General features: G+C 50.8%; 1 protein-coding gene and 1 long non-coding RNA gene across 2 annotated transcripts in view; both read left to right on the top strand.

Moving 5' to 3' along the window:
• Positions 1 to 21,379, top strand: part of PHGDH (phosphoglycerate dehydrogenase) — a 30,031-nt gene extending 8,652 nt beyond the window's left edge. Inside the window, exons 3-12 of the mRNA XM_081486135.1 lie at positions 235 to 300; positions 3,799 to 3,853; positions 3,942 to 4,040; positions 13,230 to 13,362; positions 13,880 to 14,028; positions 14,455 to 14,607; positions 17,715 to 17,847; positions 18,938 to 19,068; positions 19,984 to 20,221; positions 21,062 to 21,379. Of these exons, the coding sequence (XP_081342261.1) occupies positions 235 to 300; positions 3,799 to 3,853; positions 3,942 to 4,040; positions 13,230 to 13,362; positions 13,880 to 14,028; positions 14,455 to 14,607; positions 17,715 to 17,847; positions 18,938 to 19,068; positions 19,984 to 20,221; positions 21,062 to 21,216 (1,312 nt within the window). The 3' untranslated portion in view covers positions 21,217 to 21,379. The remainder of the gene's footprint in view (positions 1 to 234; positions 301 to 3,798; positions 3,854 to 3,941; positions 4,041 to 13,229; positions 13,363 to 13,879; positions 14,029 to 14,454; positions 14,608 to 17,714; positions 17,848 to 18,937; positions 19,069 to 19,983; positions 20,222 to 21,061) is intronic.
• Positions 21,380 to 21,400: 21 nt separating this feature from the next.
• The window catches only part of LOC145504813 (uncharacterized), an 8,127-nt gene continuing 5,443 nt past the window's right edge, over positions 21,401 to 24,084 (top strand). Inside the window, exon 1 of the long non-coding RNA XR_014052529.1 lies at positions 21,401 to 21,467. This is a non-coding gene — a long non-coding RNA (uncharacterized LOC145504813). The remainder of the gene's footprint in view (positions 21,468 to 24,084) is intronic.

The following is a 24,084-nucleotide window of genomic DNA, read 5'->3' as shown; positions in this document are numbered from 1 at the left end:
AGTGTAACCTTTAAAAATCGTAAATCACTATATTTTACATGTTTAACTTATATAATATTGTGTATCAGCTATACTTCAATTTTTAAAAATGTAAAGAAATAACCCATAAAGCTAAACAAGAGAAATAAAGAACTGGTAAGCTTGTGGAGCAGGAGAGCGGGAGGCTTTCCACAGGGACAGGAGTGGGAATCCTGGTCTGGCTGACAGATAACCCCCCTCTTTTTCCATGCACAGTACCCCCAATGGGAACAGCCTCAGTGCTGCGGAGCTCACCTGTGGACTGATCATGTGTCTCGCCAGGTAAGTGAGTCCCTAACTTCTGAGGAGAGTTACTCGCTGTGATCTGTCAGTTATTATGACTCCTTAAGCAAACTGACCCAGAAAAACTTAGAAACACTTCAGCCTGGTGATGTGCAGGCTGCTAAGAACCTTCAAGGCTGTCAGTCCTCGACTGATCACTTGTTATCACTCATTATCACGTTCATTACCTGGGAGCAGGCCCACTGAGAAATACATGAGTGATCTTTCTCCTTACTCACGTCTGCTCTCCACACCCATCCCCTGCGCCAGTCACAGCGGTAGTTGTCCACACACACAAAGCCTTCTCTGATCTCGAAGCCTCACAAATGCTGTTTCTGCTGCCTGGGTATCCGTCCCTGCCATTTCTTTCTTTAACTCTTAAAACTACTCTTCAAGGTTAAGCTCGAGTGTTAATTCATCCAAAAAGCTCTCTCTGGATTCCCCAGCCAGGCCGATTCTCCTGGGGCTTACCTCTGTCACTGTCCTTGCAGATCTATATGTAAGAGAATGGAATAGAAAGCTTCCCTGAGATCCCTGGGACCATGACCTGTGGGTTCATAACACAAGAGATCTCAAAGGGTCGAATCTCTTGAAGAGGGGACAGCCTAGGGACCAGTGAATATTGCACAGATGTACACAAGTCTTACTGTGTTGGGTGGTAAAGTGACTGTCTGAGCCCCCGCTGCTGAACAGGTAATGGGTCATTGGGAAGGGCAAGGAGCCAGTGGATGGGTAGAAAGATGCTCTGGGTCCCTTTGCAGATCCGTGGATCCTTAAACCAGGGAACCCAGGCAACCAGGACCCCTTACTCCTCTACTCAGGGGCCTGAAACTTTCTGGGCCTAAGAAATGATTCTTTCCCCTTCTCAAAACCTGGGAGAGGGTCTGAGGGCATTCACCTTTGCTCTAACTCTTCCCCAAGATTTCTACCTGAGATCTTAGGTCTTCACTAATACTCACTGGTCAGTGAAGAGGAGAGGAGGTTGGAAAAAGGGCGGAATAGGGAGAATTGCTCAGCAGAAGGGACCCAGTCTGGAAGGGGTCCCTGAGCTGGCTATTTGGATCTCCCAGAACATCTGGAGAAGTAATTAGGCCTGATGCCCTGGTGTCACACGTGCTATTAAATTCAATGGTGTGTGTTTGTTTGTGTTTTTGAGGGATGAGGGAAGGATCCCAGTGCAGCTTTCTAATTCTCTCACATTTTTTTTCTGGAGGTAATGTTCCCTTGGGAGTCAGGAATAGTTTTCCTCCTATTCCACGACCAAATTTACTTAAACGAAGAAGTGAAGTTGCTCAGTCATGTCTGACTCTTTGCGACCCCATGGACTGTATGTAAGCTACCACGCTCCTCCGTCCATGGGATTTTCCAGTCAAGAGTACTGGAGTGGATTGCCATTTCCTTCTCCAGAGGATCTTCCTAACCCAGGAATCAAACCCAGATCTCCTGCACTGTAGGCAGATGCGTTACCATCTGAGCCACCAGGGAAGTCAACTTTACTTAAAGGAGTTGGCAAAGTGGTATGATTTAGGTTCCCAACCACTCATCATGACCTCACTCATCAATGATGCATCAAAACTAATAAAGGAACACCCTGTAAGAAGGAATCACCAGTCTCATAACTCACTGTGCGCTGGTTTAATCAGTCTGCTTTCTCAGCCAGGAAGCAAGCAGTAGAAGGGGTGGGGTGGGGTGGGGTGGTGGACAGTGAGGTTGAGAGCCCTGGGCAATGTGGGTGGAGAGCAGGCCGGGATGGGCCTTGCGCTGGGGCATTTTGGCCAGATGCCTGGTCCTGAGGTGCTGGAGAAGAACAAGGACATGGAAAGACAGTGAGGAGAATGCAACAAAGGTAGGCTTCACTGTTCTGCCTGCTTTCCCTCCTCTTGTAAGTCAGGTCGGCCTCCATTTAATTCTCAGGAGGTCTTGGGCCCACATGTGGCCCTCCTCACACTGGCCTGCTGAGGACCCCACAGTGTTAAAACCTGGGAAGACACCATGGCCAGCTGGGTGGAGCACCCAGAGGGAGGGTGCGGGGGTTTCCTGTACCCTGTGGTGCTGCACACAGACCTCAGATGGCACGTGCAGCCGGCTGGGCAGAGGTCGGGAGGCGAGAGGACAGAAGGAGGCAGGTTTGTCTCACTCGGTCGGGTTTGATCAGTCTGGCTTTGCTTCCTCGAGGCAAGTCATTGTCCTCAGTGAAGTGAGGAGATTGTCCTTCTTGAAGTGAGGCCTGATGGGCCAGAGCAGTGAGATGGGGCTTCTTCCGTGAGTTTTGTTGAGTTTGCCCATGAGTTCATGGGACTGTGACGGTAGAGCAGGTTCTCCGTCAGCCTCATTCTCAGATAGAAGTCTGTGCCTGGTAACTTGTAGACAGGAAAGAAAGCTTTGTATCAGAACTCAGAGAAGTGGAAATACGGGAACGGTTATCTTGGAATCTCTGTTTTCTCTCTGGCACATGCAGACATGCACACACCGCTGAATTTTATGGCCGGCAGGAAAGCCTGCATTGAAATACTTAGGAGACTGACTGGTGGGGATGCCTTCCTTGGCTTTGAATTCATTCTGATACTTCTGGCTGAGTGATTCTGAGCAAGGTGTTTAACCTCCATTGCCCACAATCCCTCCCAACTCTCCCCCCAGCCCCCGCCATGCAGTTATTGTGAGCTTTAAATGAGCTGATATTTAAACATTGTTTCTTATCTCTTCCTTTCTCACTTCTGGAAGAGCCTGGAGGACCATGATCCACATAACATATCTTGCCTCTGATTTCTCACATTGCCCTAATTTCCTTTGTCTCCTCTGGAAATCACATGGAGACTCAGACCTCCATGTTGGCTGATAGGAGGAGATAGGCTGTGGAGCTTGTGGGGTGTGTGTGTGTGTGTGCTTGTGGGGTGTGTGTGTGTGTGTGTGCTTGTGGGGTGTGTGTGTGTGTGTGTGTGTGTGTGGTGAGACAGGAGGTGCTATGGTTGTTGGAAGTGTCCAGACTGTAGTACCTGCTCACCCCAGTGTAGTCTAACTCTCAAGGGAGAATAAGTATTCAGCTATGCCCTGATACAGTGGAAGATGTTGTAGGTTGTAGCTCTGAATGAAATAAGAAAATGGAAATCGTTGTGCTTCTGGAACATTAGGTGTTGTTAAAAATCCCCCAATACACCATTTCATTATCTCTACAAATGCTGCAGGATTAGCTATTGCTTTTTACCTGCCCGGAGTCACTGAGGCCAATATTCAAGCAACTGAGATGGACTCAGAACCTCCTCCCAGACATTTGGCTGGAGACAATCCCAGGGCTCCAAGCCAGGTCTTGTCAAGGGATCCTCCTGCTGCGCCCCTTTGTCCATCCTCGGTATTTCTGAAGCTGAGCCCCCAGACCTAGCTTGAGCTTGTCTTCATCAGGGGATGCCTGGCAGATGTAGTGGCCATGCAGCCTTCACACTGCGCCTCCTTCCTGGGCTGGTGGGGTCTGCGTGGGCCTGCTGAATGTGTCTGTCCTTGCAGGCAGATTCCTCAGGCGGCGGCATCTATGAAGGATGGCAAGTGGGAGCGGAAGAAGGTGAGCGGCTGGCCTTGCCTCACCCTGCCTGGCTCGGTGTCCACGGTCTACTGCAGGTGCTGACTTCGGCTTCTTTCCCTGTTTGCAGTTCATGGGAACCGAGCTGAATGGAAAGGTCCTAGGAATTCTTGGCCTGGGCAGAATTGGGAGAGAGGTGGCCACCCGAATGCAGTCCTTTGGGATGAAGGTAAGAAGTTACCACTCCTGATGTGGGGCTTCCTGTGGCAATTTTGGAAGAGGCAGTTTGCTTGAGAGAAGCTGAAGGCTTTGTCCTAGGAAAATCTGATGCCCTCTTTAGAGCCCCTGAGTAAATAGGTGGTAAAGCCAGGAAACATGGGCCCACTGACCTAGACCCTTGAACTCTGCATCTGGGAATACTTGGTGGAGATCCTTCAGCTCTGGGATGAGTAATGGCCCTGAGTCCCTGTGAAGCAGAGAGGAGTCTTATCCTGCCTGTCCTTTCCTCCCCTTCTGTGAGGGCCTCCTTGTTTTGCTGCTTCTGTCTCCTGTGATAATTCAGAAAACAGGAGCAAATTTGTAACCTTGTAGTGGAGCCATTGCTGTCCATCTTCTAGCTCCCCTCCATAGTCCAGAAGAGATGGAAATGTGTTTGCCTATACACTGTGAGGGCCTTTCCTGGTGGCTCAGATGGTAAAGAATCTGCCTGCAATGCCAGAGACCCAGGTTCAGTCCCTGGGGCAGGAAGATCCCCTGGAGAAGGGTATGGCAACCCACTCCAGTATTCTTGCCTGAGAAATCACATGGACAGAGGAGCCTGGCAGGCTACAGTCCAGGGAGTCACAAAGAGTTGGACACGACTGAGCAACTCACACTTCCACTTTCATACACTGTGAAAAGATCATAGACCCCCACAGTGGCTGGGAAAACTCACACATTTCTCAGGAATCTTCCCTGACCCCACCACCAATCAAGGCTCTGTCTTATCCTGTGCTTGGAGCTCAGTAGTTCTTCTGGTTGAAGGAGGGTTGTCATCAGAAGCAGTGCCACTCCCTAGCCCCCACCCTGGGGACCCATCCAGAAGACTGTGCCAAGAGAGAGGAGACCCACAGGGTGCCCAAGTGGGCGAGAGAGGTGTGGCAGCTAGGTGGACTGGTGGGCATCTCCATGTTTACTGTGGCTGTGGAGAGAGGTATTGTGGGTTCAAACTGCAGCCAGGAAATATTAAGGAAGGTGGTTTTGAAAATCAGATTATTTCAGGCCTAGAAACATTTACATAAAGCTGAATGGAATTTTCCCTTTTTCCCTTGCTCCTTCCTTTCTGTATGTCCTTCTCACTTTGCATTAGGAGAGACCCTATAGAGTAACCCTTAATTTTATATCAACCTCTGCATTTTGTAAGTTCTTGCTAAGGGCTCATAGCAAATGGATGGTGAACAAGTGGGCATCCCTTTGTACCACAATCTGCATCTTCTCTACTTATCATATTGACTGAAGTCAGCCAGACATCTCTGCTAAGCTTTAGCACCAGGAAGGAGAGTTACCTTTTTCTGGCTCCCTATGAGAGGGGGCATGGCCCAGCAGGATCCATTGATCATGGAAGCAGACCAAAGCCATGTCCTTTGTACAAGCCACAGGAAGCACTCTCTCCTTTTTCCTTGTTTGTGAGAGCTCAGGGTAAAGGTTCAGCTCCTGGAAAATTCTGATCATCTAAAAGCAGGGGTCAGGGGTTCAGTAAAACTCAGGGCACATGTAGCTGAACATGTGAGTGCTTCACTGATGATGCGGTAACTTTGGGATGGTTGCCAGACCCAGCGGTCATTCTATCACGTGCGCTCCCCTCCCGTAGGGCACCACAGTACACTGGGCTCTTCTAGCTTGGCAACGCTCATTGTCAAGGACGTGAGACTTTTGTGGTGACTTAAGCCAAACAAAAATCCCTACCCTGTTTCCTGAATAATTGAAGTGATTGGTAAGCTTGTCTGTTCTTTTGGCGTGCATGCGTGCTCAGTCGCTCAGTTTTATTGGACTCTTTCTGACTCCATGGACTGTAGCTCACCAGACTCCTCTGTCCATGAGATTTCTCAGGCAAGAATACTGGAGTGGGTTGCCATTTCCTCCTCCATGGGATCTTTCCTACCCAGGGATAGAATTCCACTTTGGCAGATGGATTCTTTACCACTGAACCACCTGCGAAGCCATCTAGTTTCCTGAATAATTGAAGTGATTGATAAGTTTGTCTGTTCCTTTGGCAGCACTCAGCTACTTAACTGCAGCCCTGGCTGCTTCCCAGAGGCACAGAGGGATACAGGACCTTGAGCATCAGCAGCAGAAGTGACTGATAGGGCTCAGATCAGAGATGTCTGGACCCTGCATATGAGTGCTCATCTGTGTCTCTGGGCATAGCACATACCACATGCCCACATGCTCTGTTCCCAGCATGGTTTTGAGGGTGTGGGTACCTTTTTGTGTTGCAACATATATCTGCTTCGCTGGGGGTTTCTTCTGTCCAGATGTCTCTGGATGGTCACTAGACTGTTTTGCTTCTGGTACATGTTCTTTGAAAACCTGAAACACACCTTGGAATGTACCCCCACCCCACATACACCCCAGCCCCTCAAGAGCAGCCTGGCTCTGGTTCTTTCTCACCAGCCCAAAGTGGCCCCTTTTTGTACTCAGCTGCTCACTTTGATCCAACTCCCTAACAGGTTTCTGGGTCTGACACATTTTAAATCATATCTCAGTGCAGAGAAATCATTGACCTGTATCATCTGAACCTTGGTTGATGTTTGAGCAGCTGCGGAGAGCATGATTTTCTAAAGGTCAAGGAAGGAAGATTCTTGAACAAATTGTTAAAGAGATGATTTATCAGCATCCAGGCAGGATGAGTGTTTACTTGTGTAAACACAAGTTGTTTCAAACTAGTCTTGGTTTCTCTTTGGAAATCAGTAGTAAACTGGTAATATCATGGGACATCCTAGATGTATATATCTTAACTATTTAAAATTATAATCATGTAATAAGTGAATGCATTCTCATAAAAATTGAAATTTAGATAAAGGTGTCCTAGATGACCATCCCAATCCTAGATGACCATCCCAATCCCTCAGGTAACATCAGTTTGTCATCTCGGACTTTTTCTCTGTATTTACATGGAATACAGGTTTCTGGGATATAGGTACAGTTCTGTACCTATAGAGGAGTTTTAGCCTAGAGACAGTAAAATGTTGTGCATGTTTTTAAGATAAAAACATATGTCTTGGAATAGATAGATTTACTGTATTTTTAAACTGTTGCATGGAATTCCTTTGAAGGGATAAATTGCTTTTATTTGGCAATTACCTCAACGATGAACATTTTAGATCTTTTGTAGAATGTGGACTTTAGCAAGCATTGGTGAGGTCTTTCATGATACCTTTGAGATTAAGACGGAGATCATGAGCTTGGTGCTGAGGGTTTGGTAATTGGCTGAAGGATGTATTCATCTCAGTCTGCAGGGGGATTGGTTCAGGATGGTGCAGGGCTCTGCTTTGCTCACTGTGCTCATCAGCAGCCTGGATGATGTGTCATTTGTGGATGACATGAAGCAGAGGGAAGTAATTAATCCTTAAAAGTTCAGACTTAGGTCCTAAGAGGCATAGGAAGTCTAGAATAATTGGGTACCCTAATAGGAAATTTAATTGGAATACATGTCCACAATTGGAATACAGTGCCCCACATATGAGGCCCCAGAGCAAGTAGACTTGGGTGTAGAGGTGTTTATAAAGGCTTTTCCAGGAGAGGAGGCCTTTAGTTGACAACAGTTCAGTGTGATTAATAGTGACATGGTTGATAGAAAAGATTCTGTGACTCTTCGCAGCATTAAAAGATGACTTTCAGAACAAGGGAGTGACATTCTTCATGCTCTATACTGATCAACTCCTGTTGTGAGTTTTTGAGCAGTCCAAGACCCCATGTTCTGCAAGACTGTGAAACTTTGGAGATAGGGTCACAGCAAGGGAGCCCACACATCTGTGCGTCCTAAGAAAGGTTGGAGGCACTAGGATCTCTGAGCTCATCAAGATGTGGGAGTCACAGGGGAGGCCTTGAAATAGCCAAAGGGAATTGGTATAGAAGAGTCACGCTCTCTGAGAAGTAGACCCAGGAAGGATCACTAGAGTGCAGGCTGGAGAGGTGGAGTTACAGACAGAGCTGGCCCCAGTGGAATAAGTGGTCTCAGGAGAGAGTGAGTCCCCATCACTGCAGATACACTTGCAAGACCAGATAACTACCTGGCCAGCAAGTGAAGAGGGAATGTGAACACAGACACAGATGCCCTTTGACCCCTCACATCTCTGAGTATACATCACCCCAGTGGGCTACCAGTTTCTTTAAACTGTGAAATGGTCCTGGCCATGAGTTCACTGTGTGATCATAGGTAATGGTGTCAAATTTTTAAGGACTGGGTTTGTTACAGTAACTTGGGAGAGCAACCTAAAGACATAAAGATGGGACTTCCCTTGAGGTCCAGTGGTTAAGGTTTCACCTTTCAATGCAGGGGTTGCAGGTTCCATCCCTGGTTGGGAAGCTAAGATCCCACATGCCTTTTGGCCAAAGAACCAAAACTGAAAACAGAAGCAATATTGTAACAAATTTAATAAAGACTAAAAATGTTCCACATCAAAAAGGTCTTGTTTAAAAAGGGACATAGAGTGGACCAGAAGGCGTGGGGGACCCTGAGTTGTTCTGGTTGGGCTGACTTGAGCAGAACAGTAAAGCCTGTAGATGTTATTTTTATCATCCTCTTCTCTCTCAGCACCTGGGGTCTTACCCTGTTCCTGATCTGTCACCAGGCTGTTAACCACTAATCAGGCTGGCATGTGTGCGCTCAGTCACATCCGACTCTGTGCGACCCCATGGACCATAGCCCGCCAGGCTTCTCTGTCCATGGGATTCTCCAGGCAAGAATGCTGGAGGGGGTTGCCATGCCCTCCTCAAGCTAATCTTCCCGACCCAGGGATCAAACCCGCGTCTCTATGTCTCCTGCATTGGCGGGCAGGTTCTTTACCACTGGTGCCACCTGGGAAACCCAGTTAGGCTGTTAATGGGATGACTGTTATCTGACCCTCTCTAGGGTATCAGGATTTAAGACCTGACCCCATCATGCCACAGGAGCTGTAAGGAGAGACCTTGTGTGCTCAGATGCTGGGAGTGGACCATCCCTTTTCCTCCCTCCCTTTGTGACTGTCTTGTCACTTAGGGAAGGGGGAGTTTAGCCAGGTGGCTTCCCAACAGCATGTGGTGTATGAGTGGGGATGGGTGAGGGGAGAGCCCATCTATGCCAGCACAGGCCTAGAGGGAGTCTTGGAGGCCCTTAGAGCAGCTGCTGACACGCTTGAGCCATAGGTACAGGTGTGGGTTTCTGGATAAATCTGGCAGCCTGCAGCCCGCTGGTGTTCTGAATCACTTGAGTCTTAATACACTAATATTCTTGTCCTCAGTAATGTTGCTGGATAACAGATTATAACTCTGGAGGCTCAACTCACTCAAGCTGGCCTGTCCCCTGGGATGGCTTAACAGGCCCCAGCTGATCAGGAGCTGAGCCTTGTACTTTCTTATCAGGTTTTCGGTGAGGAGCAGACTAGCATCTCGTAACAGTTTCTTTGTGGCCAGTATTGTGATGAGTCTGACATTAGCCCGAAGGGAGGGATGTTTAACTCAAGGCTCCAGTTGTCATCGATTCCTTTGGGTCTTGCCAGTGTTTACTGAGTTAGTTAGACAAGGCTGTGGATTGAAGGCAGGAGGAGAAGGGGACGACAGAGGATGAGATGGTTGGATGACATCACCGACTCGATGGACATGAGTTTGAGCAAGCTCTGGGAGTTGGTGATGGACAGGGAAGCCTGGTGTGCTGCAGTCCATGGGGTTGCCATGATTTTCTAAAATAACTTTTATATTTCCCTGGCTTCAAAAGAATTCATGATCAGTGGGGGAAACTTGAAAGAGTATAGGAAAGCATAAAGGAGAAAAAAAGTTAATTCTACCACCTAGAGGTAACCACTGTTGAAATATTAGGCTTTGTGTTCTTTCTGTTTGTGTTTGGTTTAATCCTGGGCCAACTCTGAATGTTTTCTCGGGGAGCTTTCTTTTCATGGAACATTGAATTGTTAAAAGTCAGAGGAGGGGTCACTTTGAAATTGTCCACGTGCTGCTTTTCTTAAAGTTGAGGATCTAGGTCTGGAGGCACTGACTTGTACCTGGACACACAGTTGACTGCACTTGAGGCCGGACTCAGGCCCATCTCCTGGTTCAGAGTCCTTATCTTGGGTCCTGCAGACCTGCACAGCTCAGTCAACTGTCCTGCCTTCTTGAGCACTTCAGTACCCTTGAGATTCTTATGACTTCTACACCTCTTCCCCGTCAGGTCACTGTGGCTGACATGGGCCAGGCCCAAGGAGAGAGCCTGGGGAAGTTCTCTTGGGTAGACCAGGCAGGAAGTGGTTAGGTCTTTGCTGTTGCAAAGAGAAAAATGCTTCTTACCTGGTTTCACATTCTTCCCAGCTGCTCATGCTGCCTCGGCAACCTTTAAAGCATCGCCCCTGCTGAGAGGTATGTGGCTGGTAGCCAGGATTCTTTCTGATGTAGAAGAGATGTTTCCATCTCATTCTATCCCTGTTTTCTCAGGTGGGGGCTGTGGGCCTCCCCACTTCACCCCTGATTAGCAGGTGGAAATTAGGAGTGTGGACCCTGGATCCAGAATACTTGTGTCCCAATTCTGCCACTTGCTACCTTTATGACCTTGGTTAAATCATTTAATGGGCTTCCCAAGTGGCTCAGTGGTAAAGAATCCACCTGCCAATGCAGGAGATGCAGGTTCAATCCCTGGGTTGGGAAGATCCCTTGGAGAAGAAAATGGCAACCCACTCCAGTATTCTTGCCTGGAGAATCCCATGGACGGAGGAGCCTAGTGGGCTGCAGTCCACAGGGCCGCAAAGAGTCGGACACGACCTAGCAATTGAACACGCAAATCATTTAACCTCTGCCTTAGTTTCTTTATATGTAAAACAGAGAAGTAATAGTATCTAACTCATCAAGTATGAGATGCATGTTGTTGTTTGTTGTTTAGTTGCTAAGTTGTGTTCACCAGGTTCCTCTGTCCATGGGATTTCCCAGGCAAGCATACTGGAGTGGGTTGCCATTTTCTTCTCCAGGGGATCTTCCCGATTCAGGGATCAAACCCTTGTCTCCTGCATTGGCAGGTGGATTCTTTACCAGTGAGCCACCAGGGAAGCCCCATGAGGCACACAGTTAATGCAAAAGGTGTTTGCCGTCATCAGCTGTGAGTCTGTGCCTTTTCTTCCTTCTTGTGAGCTTTGTCGTTTCTAGCGTTCCCTCTTGCCATCAATATGTGATGACCTTTGGCTGATTTCATGGGGACGATGAAGTTTACACCCCGAGTTCCCTGTCTGCCCTCATCTCCCAGGAGCCAACCCTCCTTCCTTCTCTGCAGCCTCAGGGAGGTGTCTCTGTGTTGGGGGCTGTCGCCTACCCGCCAGCTCAGACTGTGGTTCTTTCTGGATCCTCCCAACCCAGGTGCCTCTAAGTCTCACTTTCCTCCTCTTGATGTCCTTCCCCTCCCCAGTCAAACCTGCCTTGTTGAAAGGATCTGCCTTTAGTTGTTTATACCTCTGCCTGATTAGTCACCCAGTTATGCCTTCCAAGACGAGATACACTTTAAGCCTTGTGAAAAGAACCTTTGACAGACAGAACCGTACTCTACCCAGCTGGTGTCAGCGCTGGTGTTTCACCCCTTCCCCAGTGGTGAGTCTGTCTTGTTGATAGCCCTGCTGGGCACCACCACCGCCCTCCTTCCTCACCTCTTCCTGGCTCCGTTGAAGTGGGCAGCATGCCTGCCTGTCTTCTGGCCTGTGGGGCCTCTAGCTGCAGCCAGCTTCTCCCCTCCTTTCCCTCGTGCCCTCTGACTGCATCACTGCTCCCCACAGGATCATCACAGGGCTCCCCACTTTCCTAGGGTGTCTGAGCTTCACTGGTTCAGCCACATACCAGCTGCTCTTGCACCTGTTCATGGTCCGGAGCTTGGAGGTGGGCAAACCTCCCTTTGAATTCTGACCCTGCCTGCTCCAGCAAGGATGCCCCACTTTCTTCAGATCTAAAGTAGGAAGAATAATAGTACCAACCCCCTTGAATTACCTTGAGAGATAAATAGGTATTGTGATAATGATTCAGTTGGGTCTGACTCTTTGCAATCCCATGGACTGTAGCCCGCCAGGCTCCTCTATCCATGGACTTCTCCAGGCAAGAATACTGGAGTGGGTTGCCATTCCCTTCTCCAGGGGATCTTCCCACCCCAGAGACTGAACTCCAGTCTCTGGCATTGCAGGCACATTCTTTACCATCTGAGCCACCAGGGAGGGAAGGCTTAACAGTAGTGCTCAGTTTAGAGTCAGTGCTCCATAAACAGTAGCCATGATTAATAATACCAGTACTAACAATTAATTAATTAATTAATTAATTAATTAATTAATCATGAGAAACGCTGGGCTGGAAGAAGCACAAGCTGGAATCAAGATTTCCGAGAGAAATATTAATAACCTCAGATATGCGGATGACACCATCCTTATGGCAGAAAGAAGAACTAAAGAGCCTCTTGATGAAAGTGAAAGAGGAGAGTGAAAAAGTTGGCTTAAAGCTCAACGTTCAGAAAACTAAGATCATGGCATCTGGTCCTTTCACTTCATGGGAAATAGATGGGGAAACAGTGAAAACAGTGTCAGACTTTATTTTGGGGGCTCCAAAATCACTGTTGATGGTGATTGCAGCCATGAAATTAAAAGATGCTTACTCCTTGGAAGGAAGGTTATGGCCAACCTAGATAGCATATTTAAAAGCAGAGACATTACTTTGCCAACAAAAGTCCGTCTAGTCAAGGCCATGGTTTTTCCAGTGGTCATGTATGGATGTGAGAGTTGGATGGTGAAGAAAGCTGAGCGCCGAAGAATTGATGCTTTTGAACTGTGGTGTTGGAGAAGGCTCTTGAGAGTCCCTTGGACTGCAAGGAGATCCAATCAATCCATCCTAAAAGAGATCAATCCTGGGTATTCATTGGAAGGACTGATGTTGAAGCTGAAACTCCAATACTTTGGCCACTTCATGCAAAGACTTGACTCATTGGAAAAGACCCTGATGCTGGGTAGGATTAGGGGCAGGAGGAGAAGGGGACGACAGAGGATGAGATGGTTGGATGGCATCACCAACTCGATGGACATGGGTTTGGGTAGACTCCGGGAGTTGGTGATGGACAGAGAGGCCTGGCATGCTGCAATTCATGGGGTCGCAAAGAGTCGGACACGACTGAGTGACTGAACTGAACTGAACAATTAATAGTGACACTTACCCTCTCCCTCTCACATGTCCCCAGACGATAGGCTACGACCCCATCATCTCACCAGAGGTCTCAGCCTCCTTCGGTGTGCAGCAGCTGCCCCTGGAGCAGATCTGGCCTCTCTGTGACTTTATCACTGTGCACACACCTCTCTTGCCCTCCACCACAGGTAGGTGTGTCCCTACCTTGTGGGTTGACCACAGAAGCCACTGACCAGAGAAGGGTGGGCCCTCAGTCTGGGCCTTCTGCCCACGATGGGGACCAGCTATGGTGGGAAGGTGGCATCCAGATCCTGTGAGCATGAAGGACAGTGATGCTTTGTTATACGGCCCGGCATCAGATTGAGGAGGGGTGAGCTGGCTGGAAATGCGCAGGGTCTGGGTGAACTGGGTCAACATGTGGGATCAGTGACCCCATGGATACTTCCTTGGACCACTGCCTGAAGCACTGAGATCTCAGGGACGTTTGAGATATTTCTCAACTTAGTCTGGTCCAAATCCGTCACTAGATGCTCCTGGTCCAGAGCATCTGAGAAGGGAGCAGTGAGACCAGAGAGATTGTGGCCCCCCAGGAAGGAGGCGTGTGGGGAAGAGCCCACACATGTGGTGGGGAAGGTGGGGCCTCCGGAGCCAGAGCAGGTGGTTCCCAACACCATTGCTGCAGGACAGCGCCTCCTTCCCTCCCAGGCCTGCTGAACGACAGCACCTTTGCCCAGTGCAAGAAGGGGGTGTGCGTGGTGAACTGTGCTCGAGGAGGGATCGTGGATGAAGGCGCCCTGCTCCGGGCCCTGGAGTCGGGTCAGTGTGCTGGTGCCGCGCTGGACGTGTTCACAGAGGTAAGTGCCTGCTCTGTGTAGGGGGCGGAGGGGAGTTGGGAACAAAGGGCCTTGGGCTGGAAGCCCAGCTGAGCAAAGGCCTTGGCTTACTGTCTCTAGTGGGAGAAATTATGTTGCCAAAAATAACACCTGTGTCAGGAGGTAGGTAGTATTAACCCATCTTACAGATAGGGAAACTGAGGCTCAGAGAGACGGAGATGTGCCCAAAGCACATGAGTAGTAAGCGATGGAGCTGAGATTGGAATCCAGTCTACGACTCTGTCTGTTCTGCTGTGATGGAACATTCGGGAGGAAGCCAATTATTACTGAATCCACTGACCACCCGGGCGAAACAGAAGTAGGAGTTGGCATTGCTCCTGCTCTCTCCCCCTCCAGTTCCTGAGGCAATCCATAGCACCCCACCCAGAGATGTCTCTTTCTGGTCAGGAACCACCCCGGGACTGGGCCTTGGTGCACCATGAGAATGTCATCAGCTGCCCCCACCTGGGCGCCAGCACCAAGGAGGCCCAGAGTCGCTGCGGGGAGGAGATCGCCCTCCAGTTTGTGGACATGGTGAAGGGGAAGTCCCTGGCGGGGGTTGTAAGTATGCCTTGTGGGGCTGGGCCCGGAAGGAGAAGTCAGAGGAGGGCATATTTTAGCTGGGAATGGGGACAGTGGGGCTGAGCAGTGACCAGATTCAGCCCTGGCAGCCCAAGATAAGGGACTGCACTTGACAAGCCAGCAGTGCTCTGGGTGGGGCGGCAGGAGCTGCCCTGTTGTTTAGCCTTGAGAGCTGAGGCCCGGCACCCTGGAGCCAGCTTAGCTTGTTCTATTGTAGGCTTGCTGCTGAGACACTGTTTTTTTCCCCCCCTGCGCCATGCCTCTAGAGAAAGGCTCCTTTGTTCTCTGCAGGCCTTGGGAGTGAAGGAGTGAGGCAGGCGTGATAGCGGGGTGCCCAAGGTTGGGTGAGTGGGGGAGACGGACCGTAGAGAAGCCTTGATAGGGTGTTCTCATCGCACTTTGTAACACTGAGCACATCTCTCTTCCCCCCCACTTAGAATCCTGAGAAGGGGCCCACCCTGCCCCCACAGCCTTCATCACCCCTGCTAAGGAACTCTCCACGCCCACTGGCCCCTTAATTTCCCCAAATCATGACTTCTTGACTGTGCTCTCAATGGGCCCTTCCTGGGCCTTTGTTTCTTCTCCAAGCTGAACCTGACTTATACTTCAAGTCCTGTCTCATTCATTCAGTCTTCAGATGGTCCCGAAGCTCCAGTGGGTGCCAGATGCTGTCATAGCCCTTTGAGGACACAGGGGTGAATAAGGGGGGCTTCCCAGGTGGCACTAGTAGTAAAGAACCTGCCTGCCAATGCAGGAGATGTAAGAGACATGGGTTCGATCCCTGGGTTGGGAAGATCCTTTAGAGGAGGGCACATCAACCCAGTCCAGTAGTCTTTCCTGGAGAATCCCATGGACAGAGGAGCCTGGTGGGCTACAACCCATAGGGTCGCAAAAGAGTCAATGACTGAAGTGACTCGGCACGGCAGGGGTGAATAAGGAACGCATAACTCTTCTTCAGGGGGCTTGCCACCTGCCCCTTCACAAATATTTGCTTGGCCTGTCTCCATCCCAATCCTTTGGCCATGAGCCACATTCTTGTTATTAAGATTTCATGAGTTTATATTTTAGTCCTTAATTATACTCTTTAAGTTTTCAGAGGATTAAAAAAAAAAAACAACAACCCCAAAGCAGGATGTAAAGCTTTTCTGCAGCTCATGTGGCTCTACCCCAAATACTTAACCAATAATGAATGGGGGAGGCAGGGCTGGAGGGTGGTCCCTGACCCTTCCTGGCTGACCTTCAGCACAGGGCTTTTCGCTTCTGAGGACAGAGTTATGGCGGGAGAAAGACACAGGGTGCTTTGTGCAGCCCTTGTTTGAGAGCCCAGCTCTCCAGGCCACCGTGACCTCTACACCCTGAGAAAGTAAGGGACTCATGAAATGTCCCCTTCTTACTTATGTGGTCAGATCTCAGTCAGATCGTTAAACTTAGTCTCAAATTAGGAACAAATGCCTGTTTTACCCTGCAGTGGCTCGGGTACAAGAGGCATTTGTAAGAAAGACCTCCTTGTCACCCAGGAAGCCCTACTGTCCCTCATTCTTTACTGGGTCCTCTCCAGTTCCTTTCTGCTGTGACCCGAGGCACAGACCAGCGTGACAATCAGGTTGGCGCCCAAATGCCTCGGATCTTCCTGGAGCCTCCCGCTCATCTTCTAGGGAAGACAGATGCCCCGTTGAACTCGGCAGACCTGTGGCGAGCACTGCCCTGGCCTGCGTGGGGGAGGAACTAGGTGTGGTGCATGCCTGTGGGGCTTCTCCTGTGAGCACTTTCCCCCTGCCCGCTGCAGTTCTCACCCCCCAGCTGTTTCCTGGCCCTTCAGTTCTCCCCTCGCAGTTCTAGGACTCACTGCCCTTTCTTTCTGTGCCCTTCAGAGAGGATCGAAGGGGAGCCGGCCATGGGGCGCGGTCACACCTGGGCCCCCAGACCCAGCAGGGTCTGCTGGGGAGTCCTGCCTCCTGGCTGTTTCCATCATTATGACTCCATCTTCTTTAATTCTCTGCCAGTTTTCTCTGTGAAAACAGGAATAGAAACGTCCACATTTTCCTCTCATTACATCTGCCTGATTGATTTGCCTCCAGCCCCAGGATTCTAATTAAATCCTTCTTAGATGATTCTCTTTACAGGTTGCCTCAGTGTAAGTGGCCAGATACTTAACTCAGAGCCAGGACATCTTGAACCACAAGATGAAATAGACATTGTGACCCAGAACATGCTGGTTTATTGTCAGCGGGGGGTCCAGCGGGCCAGACCCTAGACTTGACAGCATTGGAGGATTATGTGGCTTCTGCCTCTTTTCAGCTGCCCAGCAGGCCTGAGGTGGACTTCACAGGAGTCCACATTTGAAGAGTGATAGGATCATCAGAAGTGTATGAATTCAGGGAATTCCCTGGTGGTCCAGTAGTTAGGACTCAGTGCTTTCACTACTGTGGCCTGGGTTCAATCTCTCGTTGGGGGACTGAGATCCCACAAGCTGTGTGGTGTGGCAAAAAAAAAATGTATATAAATCCAGCCTTACAAATTGTGGTATTTAGACAGAGTGTTTTGTGACAGTGTAAAAACACACTTAAAATCACGATAGAAAATAAAAATGAAGGCAGATAGGAAAGCCATTCCAGAGAAACCCACCTCTCTAGGTCTAAGTGATCTGTGACTTTCCACATGGTTTATGTCAAAGACCCATCTTCCTTCCTCTGCACAGGAAAATCAAATCTCCGGTGGAGTTGGGGAGGGATGGCTGGCACATTCAGAAAAGAGGGAGATGTCCCTTCCCTCTCTTCCCTGCTCTCCTTTTGGCAGTTTGAAGTGGGGGAGCCTTTTGTGTTTAGGGGAGCCAATAGGGAGAGCCAGGGAGCTGTGCCATTTTCTGGCTCTATAGCGCTCCTCAGCAAAAGGAACAAGCTGTCATCTTGTGGGTGGCTGATGAAGGTTGTCACCCCAAGGCACCCAAAAACCAGGCTGGCCCCCTGCTGCCTGCTCTCCATGTGGAGCTAAGGCTTGGCCTTAAGACCTTGTCTGGGAGCCGAGTCGGGCAGGGGTGCCCTGTCCCTCCCCTTCCTGACCTCAGTCCTGCTCCCCTTTCTCTGCAGGTAAATGCCCAGGCCCTTACCAGCATCTTCTATCCACACACCAAGCCTTGGGTCAGTCTGGCTGAAGCTCTTGGGGCGCTGATGCAGGCCTGGGCTGGGTCTCCCAAAGGGACCATCCAGGTGGTGACACAGGGTGAGGTGGGGACTCTGCAGAGGGAGGGTGAAGAGGGCTGTGGACTCTGCATCCCAGTGGGTGTGTCCGCTGCAGGCCACAGACCAGTGAGGGGCTTGGAGATGCTCCCATTCCTGTGACCCCACGTCTCACATTCCATCTGAGTATGGCTCGCTTGCTACCAAGTGAGGACAGAAAGGGAGGGGTTCGCAAAGTCATTGGGAAGTATGCTTCATTTTCATAAGTCGTTATGCAGTATTTTTAAAATGTGCATGTTTGGGATGCGAGAGGGACCTCCGCAAGGTTCGGAGTTTCCTTTGGGAGGCAGTAGGGTGGGTGGAGGGAGTCCGGGGGAAGCGACAGAACCTTTATTCCGATTTTGACCCAGTTGCTTACCTGCCGTGGGACTTCCCCTTCTCTGAGCCGTGGGCTCTTCACCTGTGAAGTGAAAGCTGAGGCGGGTGTGTCAGATGAGGCAGGTGCTGGGGGTATTTTGCGCTCTGGAACATTCTAAGCTGGGCTCTCTGGCAGACTGACATCCTCAGGGACTCAGCTGGGGAGTGGGTCCCCTGTACACTGCAGAGGCCTGTCCTCCCCATTGACTGTTGGACATCTACTCACTTGCGGAAAGACTGGAGTGGTGGGGTGGTGAGGGGGTAGACTGCTAGCATTGCCAATACCTGGAAGGGGCAGGGCCAGGGGTGGCCGGGTGCCCGGGCCCCAAGGAGACGAGGCAGGGAGGTTGGCTCAGGTGCTTCAGTTGCCCCTTTCTGCTTCCACTTCCTGAGACCAGCAACCGTGTAAGTGCCAGGTAGGGGTGAGGGTACAGGCAGACCCAGGTGGCCGGGCCAGGGACAGTGGAGTTGGGCTGGGTTCTGGAGAGGAGTTTCTTAGAGTGGGGTAGAGCCTCCCTGGTGTGGACCCCCAGTGTGTCCCCCACCCCTGGCTCCTCTCCATCTCCCAGAGGGAAGCAGAACTGCCCAGCAGCCTGGGCTTGGGCCCCCAGGGTGGTGAGGAGCCGTGTGACCCCCTGCTCAGGGCCAGGGTGCACTGCCCACTCCTGTGTTGTTCAACACACAGCGCCCTGACGGCAACTTTTCTCCGTGCCCAGGATCATCCCTGAAGAACTCTGGGAGCTGCCTGACCCCCGCCGTCATCGTCGGCCTCCTGAAGGACGCGTCCCACCAGGCGAATGTGAACCTGGTGAACGCCACGCTGCTGGTGAAAGAGGCCGGCCTCAATGTGCGCACCTTCCCCTCCCCTCCCTTCCATCTCCTCCCCCCCATCCTGTCAGCACTGCCTTTCTCTCCTGTGTTCAGAGCTCCTCGCAGCTCTGCTCACTGATGGGGAGCCCTCGAGGGCATGAGTCGTGCCGGTGACAGTGCCTCCCTGTGGGAGACAGTCATGACCTCCCCCCCGCCGGCCCCCGAGCATCACCGTGAGAATTGACACCCGTGAAGGTGCTGTGTGTATAAGTGCTCTGTGAGCGAGAGGACCAGCGGGACCCCCACTTCACAGCCAAGAAGGAGATCTCAGAGCCCGGCTGGAAGCTGGGAGGTGGCCCCGCATCCGCCTCTAACTCTCCATCCAGAACTCCTTTACCACCCCACCCAGGGTCTGGGCTAGTCTGCAAACTCCGGGAGCTCGCCACACATCCTCTTATCCCCTGCGGCCCCTCATGGCTTCCCTGCGGTGGCTTCCCTGCTGGTTCCCTTTTAAGATCAAAGTCTGTGTTTCTCAGCCAGTGGGAGCTGGCGGAGGCAGTGGGCAGTGAGCTCCCATGGCCCCCTTCCTCTCCTCCGCCTGCTCTCTTATATCCTGGGTTGGCCACTGCTTCTTTGCAGGGAGCAGGAAGTCAGCACTGGAGGGACCAGGCTGGACCACCTCTGGTGGCTGGGCTACTTGTCCAGCCCTTCTCACAGCCCTGCCTCCTCCCTCTGCCTTCTCCTCCTCTCCAAGCCTTTATCTGTATCCTGTAGATCTCTTTGCCCTCCTTCAGGGAAGAAGCTCATGCTCAGGGGCGCCAGGCTTGCCCATCTGCCCTCTCCCCTGACCCTGAATTGCTAAGTGTGGCGGCCAGGCTGATGCCCCACAGATTGGCAGTTAGGCCAAGGGAGGGAGTGGGCATCACTGCGCCTCTTTGCCTCCTCTCTACAGGTGACCACCTCCCACAACCCTGCCACACCAGGGGAGCAGGACTTCGGGGAATGCCTCCTGACTGTGGCCCTGGCAGGTGCCCCCTACCAGGCCGTGGGCTTGGTCCAGGGCACCATGCCTCTGCTGCAGGCGCTCAACGGAGCTGTCTTCAGACCAGAAGTGCCTCTCCACCCGGGCCAGCCCCTGCTCATGTTCCGGGCTCAGGCCTCCAACCCTGCGATGCTGCCGACCATGATTGGTGAGGAGGGCCTGTGGGGCTGGCCAGTGCCCTGGAGGCAGGGATGGCCATGTGTGTGTGTGTGGAGGGCTCTGTCCTGGGGTTGCACTCTGTGGATTTCTGCCTCCTTCAGCCCCTCTTCATGCCTGCGGGCATCACTAGATCTGCAGCAGGTTCCAGAACATGTGGGGCTGGATGTGGAGTTGTGAGATTAAGTGCCTTATCTGAGGTTGCAGAGCAACCTGTTACTAGCCAGGTGCTCACCACGTTGAGGACTCAGTTTGAGACTGCCTGTAGAGGTGTATCCTGGAGTTCAGAGACATCGAGTTGCAGGTTTCCTGACGGCAGGGCTGGGTGGTGGTTAGCCTGATCCAACAAAGCCTGTCTGAGCATCCTCTCCAGCAGTCGTGGGCATCTTGGACCTGCCTCAGGCCCCTGGCACCAAACCTGCTCCAGGTCCTGGGGCACTTACAAGTATAACAGAGAATGAGTATCTACAGGCCTCAGGGGGCCTGATATCAATGTCCTTGCCAGATGCCAAGAGGAACTTTCCCCTGCTTTTCTCCCTTGCTGATGGTCCGGATAAAACTGCCAGCCAGCAAGTCCAACTGGTGGCTTTGACTCTTTGTGGCTAATCTTCCCTCCCCTGCCTTGCCTGATGGTCAAGGTGTTCCTGAAGCTACTGGAATAATGAGGGAGCTGGCCAGAGCCCTTTGTTCCCTGTCTCAGCTCTTCAGTTCTGAGACTACCACCCCTGTTGCAACATTGATGTTGGAAATCAAAACTTGTGAGCCTGCTCCCAGCCTCCTGCTTCTCCTTCCCCTGTGCCTGGTGCTAACCAGGGGTTTCTTCTACTTCCAGGCCTCCTGGCAGAGGCAGGGGTGCAGCTGCTGTCCTACCAGAGCTCCGTGGTGTCAGATGGGGAGACCTGGCACGTCATGAGCATCTCCTCCCTGCTCCCCAGCCTGGAGCCCTGGAAGCCGCACGTGACCGAGGCTTTCCAGTTCCGCTACTAACCTTGGGCTCACCTGTCCCAGCCTCGTGGGATTTTCTGAAGAAACATATCCACTTGGAGAGGAGATCCACATTTCTGAGGCTGACACTGCTTGTGTCTCCTCTGACTTCTATCCTCCTATGGCACAGCAATGACCTCCCAATAAAGAGCCTACCTACCCTCTACTCTCTGGGCAGCTTTGTGTTGTCATTACCCAGGAAGAGCCACCAGAGGGCATCCGCGGGCAGCTGTGGGGCTGGGCTTTGGCTGTAGGTGAGTAAGACCCATAAAGGGAGACCCATAAAGAGAGATCTAGGGTGGACTACATGTCTGTGTGGGGGTGCTCTGAAGAGGACCCTTTCCCTGCGTCTCAAGTTTTTAAGAGACATTTTTATAGGAACAAACTTCAAGGATTTGAGCACATCCCTGTGCTATTTTGGAGAAGGAAATGGCAACCCACTCTAGTATTCTTGCCAGGAGAATTCCATGGATGGAGGAGCCTGGTGGGCTGCAGCCCAGGGGTCGCTAAGTCAGACAGGACTGAGTGATGAACACACACACGCTGTGCTATTTTAGATCCCCTGGGAATATAGATGCACACTGATAAATGTAATTCACCAAACATGTATAGCAATGTGTACCAGGCATTGGGTTAGGTGTTCTGCCCAGGGGGAGGTTTATTAGAGCTCAGACGGCTTCTGTAGACATCTCCCTCTGCTAGGGGACAGAGCACACAGGTCATTGGAAGCAGTGAGGAAAGAGCCACAACAGGGGTGTGTGAGTTCTGTTGAGACCAGAGGAGAATGATTTGAGTTGAGGATGGTGGCTCCCAGGAGATGTTTGGAAAGGTTTCATAAGAGGAAGATAGTGTGAGTAAAGACATGGGGCCTGAAGATATTTGGCAAATTCACAAAGCCAGTTTCATACGGTGTGTGCATGCGTGCATGTTCAGTTGCTTCAGTCGTGTCCAACTCTTCACAACCCTATGGAGCATAACCTGCCAGGCTCCTCTGTCCATGGAATTCTCCAGGCAAGAATACCGGAGTGGATTGCCATGCCTTCCTCCACGGGATCTTCCTGACTCAGGGATCGAACCCACGTCTCTTTGAGTTTCCTACTTTGGCAGGCGAGTTCTTTACCACCAGCACAACCTGGGAAGCCCCAGTTTAGTATGGGATTGACAGTATAGCACTTGATTTTAAGATTTTCATGAAACGTGTCAGAACAGTACTCCTGTGCCTTAAGGGTTTCACCTTTTGAGGGTTGTTTTCCCTCTGTCAGTAAGAGATTGTCTATTCCCACCTCACACCCAGAGCACCTGTTGTGGAGACTTCCCCATGCTGAGAAGGCCCGATACAGGGTAACTGATTGCCACTGGCAGCAGCAAACCCGTTCCTGTGGCCTCAGTGCTGTGACTAAACTGAAGATCAATAGAAACTCCGCCTGTAGCCACTCACTGTGCTGACATCTGCCAGGAGCTTATAACATGTGTCAGGGCCTTGCACACCTGGTAGGGGATGGACTCAGACATGAACAGCAAAGTGGCTTGGAGCTGCTCTGACCTTGAGTACAGTGTCATTCCGTTAAGCCTTTGTTCCCTCATCAGTAACGGGGACAGTGACACCTCTCAGGATTGAATGGGTAACAAGTGATTTGTGGGAAGTGCCCAAGGCTCTTGGTAAACATTGGTTCCTTCATCCATAGGCCTTTCTTTCAGAGCAGATGAGCAGGTCTCACTCAGGGCTCTTACATGGAATCCTGGCACCAAAGGGCCCTCCTTTGCACTAGTAGTAATGTTTTGCCAGATCTAGACATGGTTGTCCTGACATCAGACAACCCATTCCCTCCAAATGGAAAGAGGTCTTGCATCTGGTAGTTGGGGGGTGGGGGGAGGGGGCCACCGGAGTCCACTACTAGCTAGAAAGACGGGCTGGGATTGATGAAGTTAAATTTAGTTAAAAGTAAAGTTGAGCTCAGAGGCTTCTCTTGGTGGCTCAGTGGTAAAGAATCCGCCTGCCAATGCAGGAAATGGGTTCGATCCCTGATTCAGGAGGACCTCCACAAGCTACAGAGCAACTAAGCCCGTGCACCGCAAGTATTGAGCCTGTGCTCTAGAGCCTAGGTACCACAACTCTTGAGCCCATGTGCTGCAGCTATTGAAGCCTGCATGCCCTAGGGCCTATGCTCTGCAACAAGAGAAGCCACTGCAATGAGAAGCCCCCATACCGCAACTAGAGAGCAGCCCCTGCTCGCCACAACTAGAGAAAGCTCAAGCTCGTGCACAGAAATAAAGACCTAGCACAGCCAAAAAAAAAAGTCAAACTCAATTTTCAGCTTCCCAAACTCCTCTAGATAAACCTTATTTTGTGCTCTAAGGTCAGAGCAACCCAAAGTAATTTAGAATTACTCAAGTAATTTAGAAACCCAAAATTACTTGAACAGCCCACAGTATCTTCCTAGACATGAGTGGCCAGTGAAAGCATGGGACACATTCACTGCATCACTTTGTCCACATAAATGCTCCTAAATTTAAAAAGGCAAGTGTGTTTAAGATCCAGCTGGTGCTGGTTACTCCTTCATGTTCATCTGTGGTTTGTGGTGTCTCCATACCGCCTAACCTTAGAGTGAAATTCTTTCTTGTGTAGCTTGGCTGGTAAGCAGGGTTTGCTTCCCGTGGTGGAGACAGAACAAATACTGGGACAGGAGAGAACTGGCTTCAGAATGCTGACTCCTAGAATTTTGAGATTTAGAAATGTGTACATGTGTGTCTAACATGTCCCCTGAAGACAGGAAGTTGCCTCATGGTCAGTAGACTGGCTCACTGTCCACATCTTTTTTTTTTTTTTTAATTCATTCATTTTATTTTTTGACTGTGCTGAGTCTTCGTTGC

Source organism: Giraffa tippelskirchi, chromosome 5, assembly GCF_054371585.1.
Source record: "Giraffa tippelskirchi isolate mGirTip1 chromosome 5, T2T-mGirTip1v1.2.pri, whole genome shotgun sequence".
Lineage (NCBI taxonomy): Eukaryota > Metazoa > Chordata > Mammalia > Artiodactyla > Giraffidae > Giraffa > Giraffa tippelskirchi.
Note: the sequence above shows the minus strand (reverse complement) of the source record. Positions and strands in the feature narration are given on the sequence as shown.